We start from the raw sequence: 10,375 nt of genomic DNA on the forward strand, positions 1-10,375 counted from the left end.
AAAGCTGAGACAAATCTGTCACCAGCAGACATGCACTGCACCACAAGAAATGCTTAAAAGAAATTCTTTAGGAACAGATACCAGATACTTTGAATCTTATAGCAAGAAGGAATGCTATAAATAGTAAACATGTGGATTTTAAGATGCTATTTTTTTCTCAATTTTTAAAATGACAAATGACTTTTTAAAAACAATAAATACAACATTGTACTGTGAGATTTATGATATACATAAAAATAAAATATATTAAAACAATAACACCAAAGGCAGGAGTGGGAGGTAAGTGAAGTTATATTGTTTAAGACTCTTAGATTTTACATGAAGTAATACAAAGCTAACTTTTACCAGCATGTGGCAAGTTAAGGATATAGTCACTAGAGTAACCACTGAAAATATAATGCAAAAAGGTATACTTTAAAATCCTATTGAAATTTAAATGGAAAATAAAAGTGGAATTAAATGAAATACGAAAGTATTCAATGGACCCCAAAGAGCACAGGAACAGAGAAACGGCAAACACAGCTCAGATCTGGCGTTGCTGTGGCTGTTGCATAGGCAGGCCACTATAGCTCCAATTTGATCTCTAGCCTGGGAACTTACATATGCTGCAGGTGTGCCTCCCCCCAAAAAAAAGATATCCTTAAAAGTCCTAAAATATTTGGAAAGTAAGCAATACATTTCTTGAAGATTATGAATCTAAAAAATATTTTAAACTCAATAATAATGAAAGAGCTCCTTGAAAAAGACACATGCACCTATATGTTCACTGATGCACTATTCACAATAGCCAAGACATGGAAACAACCTAAATGTCCATCAACAGATGTATGGTATATATACATAATGGAATACTACTCAGCCATAAAAAAGAACAAAATTATGCCATTTGCAGCAACATGGATGCAACTAGAGACTCCCATACTAAGTGAAATAAGTCAGAAAGACAAATACCATATGAGATCACTTATACCTGGAATCTAACATACGGCACAAATGAACTTTTCCACAGAAAAGAAACCCATGGACTTGGAAGACAGACTTGTGGTTGCAAAGGGGGAGGGAGTGGGATGGACTGGGAATCTGGGGCTAATAGATGCAAACTATTGCATTTGGAATGAATAAGCAATGAGATCCTGCTGTATAGCACAGGGAACTATGTCTAGTCACTTGTAGCACGGAGCATTGTGGAGGATGATGTGAGAAAATGTGTCTATATATATGTATGTATGACTGGGTCACTTTGCTGTACAGTAGAAAACTGACAGAACACTGTAAACCAACTATAATGAAAAAAATAAAAACTATTTAAAAAAGATAAATAGGTACTAGGGATGTAACATACATGATGACTATAGTTAACACTGCTGTATGGCACATTTGAAAGTTGCTGAGATAGTAAATCCTAAGAATTCTCATCACACCCATGCACACAAAAAAATTTTTTTTTATATCTATATGAGATGGAGCTAAACTTGTGATAAGCATTTCACAAGTATGTAAGTCAAATCATTATGCTGTATACCTTACATGTATCCAGTGCTATATGTCAATTATATATCAATAGTTAGAAAAATAAAATTTAAAATAATAATAATGAAAAAACTATCAATATTTGTGCAATTCCGCCTAAGCAATGCTTGGGGGAATACTTATAATTTTAAATACTTAGAAGAGAAGAGAAGAAAGGGCTTATAATTAATTACCTAAGTTTCTACTTTAAAAGTTAGAAAAAGAGGAGTTCCCGTAGTGGCGCAGTGGTTAACGAATCCGACTAGGAACCATGAGGTTGCGGGTTCGGTCCCTGCCCTTGCTCAGTGGGTTAACGATCCGGCGTTGCCGTGAGCTGTGGTGTAAGTTGCAGACGTGGCTTGGATCCCGCGTAGCTGTGGCTCTGGCGTAGGCCAGTGGCTACAGCTCCGATTGGACCTCTAGCCTGGGAACCTCCATATGCCGCGGGAACAGCCCAAGAAATAGCAAAAAGACAAAAAAAAAAAAAGTTAGAAAAAGAAATGCAAGTTAAACTCTAAATAGAAGAAAATAAATAATAGAGATCAAAGCAGATATCAATGAAACAGAAAACAAATAGGTAAAAAATCAACAACCCAAAATTTGATTATTTGAAAAGAGTGATGATACACCCCCCGCAACAAAACTTGTCGAGAAAAAAGTGGGAGACAACACAAATTATCAATATCAGAAATGAAAGAACGAACATCACTACAGATTCTATAAGCATTTAAATGTGGAGAATATTATGAACGATGTTTTGCCAATATATTAGAAAAGAGTCATGAAATGGTAAACTCCTTGAAAAACACAACTTTGCAAAACTGGCATGATGAAACAGAAAATCTGAATAGTTCTGTGTCTAATTCCTTGTCAAATTTCTCCTACAAACTCTAGGCTCAAATTAGCTTCAGAGAGAACTAGTGAGTTCTACCAAACATTTAAAGATGAAATAGTGCCAATCACATAAAAATACCACCAGAACACAGAGGAGAATGCTTCTAAATCATTTTGTGAGGCCAGCCTAATCCTGGTGCCAAAGCCTAACAAGGACATTAAAAGAAAATTTTAGAACAATATCCTTCATGATCTTAAAATGGAAAAATCCCTGACAAAAATACAAAGCATTGCTATTTTGCTAATATTAATAACAGAATTATAACAATTTGAAATATGAGATAAAACTGCTTTCAGTTTGTCTCTTTATATAGGAATCCCATAGACTCTGACTCTGGCAGACCCCCACTCAAAAGGCATTTAGATAGTACAGGGCCAGCTGTACCAGCCCTGTGGAAGGATAACTAAGAAAGCCCAGCCTGAGCCCTGAAGAGCAAGGCCTTGCCGTTAGAATGGCCTCCAGATGGGTCTGTAACAACCACATTCCCAGACCTTCCTCAGCACCAGCATGGAACAAAGCTGCCAAGGGAACTGGTGAGAAATCTGACAAACACAGTATGAATGGCTACTCAATAAATATCCTTAATTGATTGATTGATTAACTCACAAATTCAGAGTAATATCCTAGTAATGGAAATTGCCCTGACTGAAGGAAGGAGTGCTTCCCTCAGTGGGGTGTTACCAAAATGTGGGACAGGACAGTCCCGCTGGGTGAACAATCACACACAGGAAGAGAGTCGGCAGCCCTGGTCCCCAGGCCTGTATTTGAGAAGCAACCCAAGTGAACATGTCATTAAAACAAACAAAAAAACAAACCCTTACCCTCACACCTTTCTGTACTCCCTGTTCGAGGGCAATATGCCTGGGAGTTGAAAATCAGCACTTTAACCAAAACATTTAGAAAAAACTGGACTATTAACACAGGCAGGCCACAAAAGGAAACAGCACACAGCTATTGTCCTAATCAATCACCTCCAAAAGGGGTTTGCACTTCTCAGGGGATGAATAAGACATTTGTGGAGTCCGTGGGGTATAACTTCTATTGATTTTTTATATCATCTTTAAAAGAAAGAATGAAATTAATCATTACTAATATTTAATATGTGGGTTGATGACTGTATATCTACATAACACACGTCTACTGAGGGTCCACACGCAAACCTTTTTTACTCCTAGGATGTGAGATCAAAACAAACACAGCAACCTGTGATTTTGAGGGGTCTTCATAACTGAGGCCGCCTCCTCAAAGGCTCAAGGGCAGTGTGCTGGATGGGTTTTCTAGCCAGCATTGTTTTGTGAGTATTATACCTTCACAATGGGGGAATCCAATCTGTGACAAAATCTGTTTCAAGGTCAATTTGTTGCTCTTAAGTCCATGCAGCTGAAGCCATTCCTCGGAGGAGATGAGACTCTGCTTAGCCAAGTCTGCTTGGGTATTGCTCAGTCTCTCCTCCTTGTGCAGCTGCTGCTCAGAGACAGTGGAAGATGAGCCTTGTAGCGCCATCTCTGAATTAGGATCTAAGTCACAGGGACCTCCTGTAAGGGCAAGTATCAAAATCAGACTTCCTGTTAACTTAGAAACAACCTAACATCAACAGAGAATTGGTTTAATATAAACTACAGCACAACCATGAAGTGGAATTCTATCAGGTAAAAATTACGATACAAATGGGCATTTGTTGGTAAATATCTACACATATGGCTAAAAGATATCCTTAAAATTCAATGTCCACATGTACATACCCATATAGACACAGAAAAACAGCTAGAAAGATATATGCCAATTTTACAGTAGTTTTCTCTGCATGGTGGGAATATGTATGGTTTTTGCCTTTTCTATATTGTTTAAATCTTTGCATTATTTAAACACTTCTAAGGAATTCTCCTGTGGTGCAGCAGGTTAAGGATCCAATACTATCACTGCAGCCCTTCGGGTGGCCGCTGTGGCGCAGGTTTGATCCCTGGCCCAGGAACTTTCACATGCTGTGGGCGTGCACAAAAAACAAACAAACAAACAAAAAAATCTAAAATGAGATTTAATTTTTTATAATCAGAAAAATACAAAATTCTTCCATTTCAGAAAATAAACATTCAGGAGTTCCTGTCATGGCACAGTGGTTAACGAATCTGACTAGGAACCATGAGGTTGCGGGTTCAATCCCTGGCCTTGCTCAGTGGGTTAAGGATCCGGCATTGCCGTGAGCTGTGGTGTAGGCTGCCGATGCAGCTCGGATCCCGCTTTGCTGTGGCTCTGGCGTAGGCCAGTGGCTATAGCTCCAATTCGACCTCTCGCCTGGGAACCTCCATGTGCCACGGGAGCAGCCCTAGAAAAGGCAAAAAGACCAAAAAAAAGAAGGAAAAAAAAGAAAAAGAAAATAAACATTCACCCCTAAACCGTCATTATTCATCCATATTCCAATTATAATCACATTTGACCTTTCTCTTCTAAAGAGGATAAAGAAGATAAAACCCTGAGAGGAAACATACATTTTCTCAGGTCAAGTGGCAACTGGGAACTGGGGCGCAACATGGTGGGGGCCAGACCACGGCTCAGCCCAGCTAGAATACAAGGACTCATCTTCCAATATTTCAATTTCTGGGACTTTACTCAAAAGATGTACTTAAACGAAAGATGTACTTAAACGTTCTGGCTCATGTAGCCAGCTGTTCTGGGACGGACCAGACGCAAGGCAATATGACACAAGGCAATATGCAACATACTGAACTTATCCAGACCTGTCTAAATATAGCTCATGTACACAGAGGAAAGGAGGAGCTGGACTGAAATGCAACCTTAACCCACTCAGCCCAACTTCAGACAGGGCCTGGTAACTTGGAAAAAGAGTAAAAAGCTCTGCTTCCCTCTGTATCTAGAATGTGCAAAGCATGTGTGGTCCTTGGGATGTAACATTTTTCAACAATGGAAAAACTCCCTTCTCCCATTCCTAAAACTCTAACCCTATTTCCTGAAATTATCAATGATGTAATACAAAATTTAGTCAAATGGAAATCAACTGCACCCAAGCTAGGGAAGTTTTGCGAAAGAAGTTAGAAGTATTATTATTAGAAAACATTTATTGAACTTTAAATATATTCTGTGTAGTTTATATTTTTCCTTACAATAACCTTATGAGGTAGGTAGTACTGTTATTCCCATCTCACAAATGAGGAAACTAAGACAGAGAGTGGCTAACTAACACGCCCACTTCTCACAGCAGGTAGGGGTGTCGCTGAGATTCTAACCCAGGTCCTCTTCTCTAGAGTCTATGTTCTGTGAACTTTACACCAATGAAAATAACTGCATCATAAGAACATTAGGCCCCAGCAGTGCCTCGCCACAAGGAAATAAAAGTGGTGCAGTAAACCAAAAAATAGTTTCGTAAAATAAATTAAAAAGTAAAAAACAACTACAGCAACATCCATTTGTTGGTCAGGAAACAACAAACGCTGAGCTTTGAAAATACACTACTTCATCAGTTTTTCCATATCAGTTACACATTGCTATCACCCCACTTAGACATTTGAGGAATTGGAAGCTTTGAGAATTTCAAGAATTTGTTTAAGACCCACAGCCAGTAAAGCAGAAGTAGATATCAAAGCCATTTCTTAACCAGTCGGCTATTGTGATAAGTAACCTCTTGCAGCCTGGTTCTAAGGTACAAGCCTGCAGACTCCATCCAGTAAGACCACTTTCCAGCAGAGGTCCTGGGTCCTCACTAAAGACAGAGCACGAACCTTTATTCTCAGAGTTCAAGTTCAATAAAATTCCTGACTTATCATGCTCAAGTTCTTAAAGATAACAATTTCCATTTTAAGGTTTACGTGAATTTATATTGTCCACATATGGTGAATTCCAAAGGTACACAAACTCATATTTTGGGGGAAGATCTTCTTTCTACAAGGGCTCGATTTGATGAGAACATTACAACAGTATTTGGAGAGCATCAGGTTTTAAAATGAAAACTCTCTGTAGGTCTATTCTGCCACTTTAGGCAAATGATTCCTTATCTCTATGTTGGTATTGCAGAGACCAAATGTGGCAATGCATGTAGATGAGCACTTGATATATTGGAAAGAACTGCGTACAAATAAATTCCTTAAAGGTCATTACCCTCTAGTAATTGTGCTTTGTTTTGTATACCTGCTTTTACTATAAGCATCTTCTTACCCCCAAGTCCCAGAGCTATGAAGTTTGGACTTCTTCTCTTCCTCCTTTAGATTAGAAAATGAAAACAACCAGAAGGACAGACTAATAGGCTTCTACTTTCTTTTTGAGATCTACCCAACAAACAGCCAGCTGACTTTTTACATTTGGCCAATGGTTCCTATAGAAACAAGAAAAAGGAAGCTCAGAATAAAGATTTGTCACTCTTTCATCATTTCCAGTTAATCTTTCTCTTTTCTTGCACACACTCCCGCAGATCCTGTGGTCTTACTAGGGGAAGCTACATGTCTTAGGTTAAAAGGGGAGCATAGCTATGTCAATGGCCCTACTGAGACTCCTAAACTGGATTTAGGAAGCTTAAAGGAGATCTCAGAGGAGTCATAGCTCTTGTTTTTATGCCAAAGGGAGATGTTCTCACTTCCAAACAAAAGCAACTGAACCCTCCAGCAAAGGTACATGCCTCAGTCCCTTTTGCACTCAGATGACATTTTTAAAATAAAAATAAAAATTTTAAGCCTCGTTGGCTCTCCTGGATCAGGGAACCTATACGCATCATTTCAATTCAGACCTTGACTCCTCCATCTTTTTAGCCTGAGAATACCCGTACTGTTGGAAGTGAAAGTAACTGAAAAACTGAACTTATCCAGAGAAAACAAGGAAGGAAGGAGAGAAAGCATCTCCAACAGAAGGGATCATTCAACTCAAATGGCATAAGAGCTACTTTGTTGCATGAAGAAAGCATTCCAGAGCAAAGCTGCCAAGTGAATGAACAAAGCAGCCCTTCCACACAGCCTACCTGTTTGCCTACCTCTACGCTGGTCTCAGGTCATTTTCATGTGTGGAATCTTGCCTTGAAGGCCCATTTCAAAGCCCATCTCCTCTGTTAAGCATCTCACCAACCTTCTGCAGCCTCCCCCTGGCTGGCAAAGCTCCAGTTTTGCCTTTGATGTTCCACCCATATGACCCGGGCCACTTCAGGTTTGTCCTCCCTAGACTAAAAGAACATTCAGTGACTAAAAGGACAGACTCCATGAATGTCCTCAGCAAAGTGCCTTATAAACAGCAGTTACTTTGGACAGGTGTTGAGCTGAATTAAACTGATCATTCAGAATTACTGACAACTCTGATTTTCCAAACAAGGCAAAGATTCACAGTTCAGGAAACAGCTGTCTCTCTAAACAGACATTATTTTCCAAATATGACTATGTTATTATTTTTACTATTATAACTAAGGATTTCTTCATCTGAGGTTATTACAATTTAGAGGAACCTAGAAATTAGAATAAACAAATACCAGTTACCATGCCCTGAGTTTTAAAAGTGATCCCAAGAGCCAAAGTTTGGGGGAAAAGAAAAAGTTTCTTCAGGAGTTTCTGCTGTGATGCAGTGGGTTAAGAATCTGACTGCAGCAGCTCTGGGTTGCTGTGAATTGCAGGTTCAATACCCTGCCCAGTGCAGTGGGTTAAAGATCTGGCATTGTTCAGAGCTGAGGCTCAGGTTCAGTCTCTGGCCTGGGAACTTCCATATGCTGTAAGGCCATTAAATAAAATATTTTTTAAAAGTTTCCTAAATAGAAAGGGGAAGTATAAATGGAAAAAAGGAAAAATAAGGGAAGTGAAAGTCTGCACTCGAGGTAGGGACAGGCAGGCAGAATTTTGGGGAAAAACAGAAATATGATTAAGTTGGCACAGACCAAAGGCCCCACCAAGGTAACTAGGGGCTCCAAGTACAGTCAGCCTGGAGCTGGTACCGTCTCCCATAGGAGACAGCCAAGAGATCCCACAGGGCTGCCCTGGCACAAGCCCCTGTAGCTGTCCTCACATCTTAAGAGAGCAGGTCCTGGAGCTTCCATAGGGACTCAGTGGGTTAAGAACCAGACATAGTGTCGGTGAGGACATAGGTTCACTCCCTGGCCTCCCTCAGTGGGTTAAGGATTCAGCGTTGCCGCAAGCTGCTGAGTAGGTTGTGGATGCAGCTCAGCTGCCGTATGGCTGTGGCGAAGGCCGGCAGCTGCAGCTCTGATGACCTCTATGTGCAAAGTTCCATATGCCACAGGTATGGCGGTAAAAAGAACAAAAGAGGAGAGGGAGAAGGTGCTAAATGATCAAAGGTTGAGGGACAAGGAATGACTTTATGCATTCATTCAGCTGAAATATTTGGTAAACTTCTACCTGCTTCATCTTCTTATGACTGTTGGCCTATAGCAGAGACAAAATTTTCTAATCTGGCTCTCCACCAGAAGCCCCAGCTTTCTCTGGGAGTGAGGTAAGGAGCAAAAAGCTCTGAAGCTGGAGGGGCTGGTATCTTGTTTCTGGGCCTGACCCAAGTACCAATCCGTTAAATGAGCCAGGGCAAGTGGCTAAGCTGTTCAGGGCCGTTTTCAGCATCCGTAAGCGGGCGCTAGTCCAGCTCTGAAACGTATGATTCCAAGGTTTCCCCACGCTGTTTGTCGTCACCTCTGCACCTCAGAGGTTCTGGCGTGGAGGGAATACATTCCACACTTACTAGGCAACCTGTCAGATGAAAGACAAGGCGGTTCCAGTTCAGCAGCCACCCTCTCATCCTCAGGGCGCCGTCTGGCCCGAGAGGACTGGCGAGGAACGCATCCTGTTGGTTGATAACGCAGCGATACCCGAGGCCGAAGGGTCCGCTCTTGGCGCGAAAGGATTCCAGCTGTTCGAATTCTCTGCGACCTCAGCGCGACCTGTGGACCTTGGCAACGGCGCGGTTTCTTGGACACCGCCAATCACGGCGCGGCTCCACGAGTTGGCCCCGCCCACAGAGCGAGCCCCCCCCCCCTCCCGAGGAGGCGGGGTCAGGGGCCAGGGGGCGAGGAAGGGCGGGGCTCCGAAGCTGTTCCTGGGAGCAACGTCAGTCTAGGTGCCAGCAGGCCTGAGACGGACAGGCTGGAGGGGCAGGAAACTGTAGTTTCGCAAATTTGCAATTTTGGAGGGGGGTCAGGAGACTACAGTTACCAAAATTCTTCCTATTAGATATGTGTTCCTATAAGCATTATTTTTCTCCATTCGACTTTATTTTTAACCTTGATTTTACTTGTACCCTAACAAGTAAGTGAAGAACTCAAAATATGTGCCTGTATTTTCTCTTGAAAATAAAACTGTACTTATGAAAAGCATCTTTAAATCCTTAATGGAGGATCCCACAAGCAAGTATTGTTGTACTGTATTGGGCTATTAAACTGTTTTAGATTTTAAAACTCAAGAAGTGACCAGATTGTTTATAGATTGTTGAGTCAAGTATGGAATAAAACAGGAGTTCCTGTCACGCCTAGGTGGTTAACAAATCTGACTAGCATTCATGAGGATGAAGGTTCTATCCCTGGCCTTGCTCAGTGGGTTAAGGATCCCGCATTGCGTTGAGCTGTGGTGCAGGTTGCAGACCTGGTTCCCATGTTGCTGTGACTGTGGTGTAGACCTTCAGCTACAGCTCCAATCGACCTTTAGCCTGGGAACCTCCACATGCCGCGGTTGCAGCCCTAAAAAAGCAAACAAATTAACAAACAAAAAACAAATAAACATAGTTAATATTAGAATTGAATAATTCTGGAGTTCCCGTTGTCCAGCAGTGATGAACCCAACTAGGATCCACGAGGATGTGAGTTTGATCCCTGGCCTTGCTCAGTGGGTTAAGGATCCAGTGTTGCTGTGAGTTGTGCTATGGGTTACAGATGTGGCTCAGATCCTGTGTGGCCATGGCTGTGGCCAGCAGCTACAGCTCCAATTCAATTCCTAGCCTGGGAACTTCCATGTGCCTCCAGGGCAACCCTAAATAAAAAAAAAAAAAGCA

At 41.4% G+C, this 10,375-nt stretch overlaps 1 protein-coding gene across 1 annotated transcript in view; it reads right to left on the bottom strand.

Moving 5' to 3' along the window:
• Positions 1–9,281, bottom strand: part of VWA3B (von Willebrand factor A domain containing 3B) — a 222,067-nt gene extending 212,786 nt beyond the window's left edge. The window contains 2 exon segments of the mRNA XM_047781500.1: positions 3,712–3,939; positions 9,074–9,281. Of these exon segments, the coding sequence (XP_047637456.1) occupies positions 3,712–3,907 (196 nt within the window). The 5' untranslated portion in view covers positions 3,908–3,939; positions 9,074–9,281.
• Between the last annotated feature and the right edge of the window lie 1,094 nt (positions 9,282–10,375).

This window comes from Phacochoerus africanus, chromosome 5 (genome assembly GCF_016906955.1).
Source record: "Phacochoerus africanus isolate WHEZ1 chromosome 5, ROS_Pafr_v1, whole genome shotgun sequence".
NCBI classification, from domain to species: Eukaryota; Metazoa; Chordata; class Mammalia; order Artiodactyla; family Suidae; genus Phacochoerus; species Phacochoerus africanus.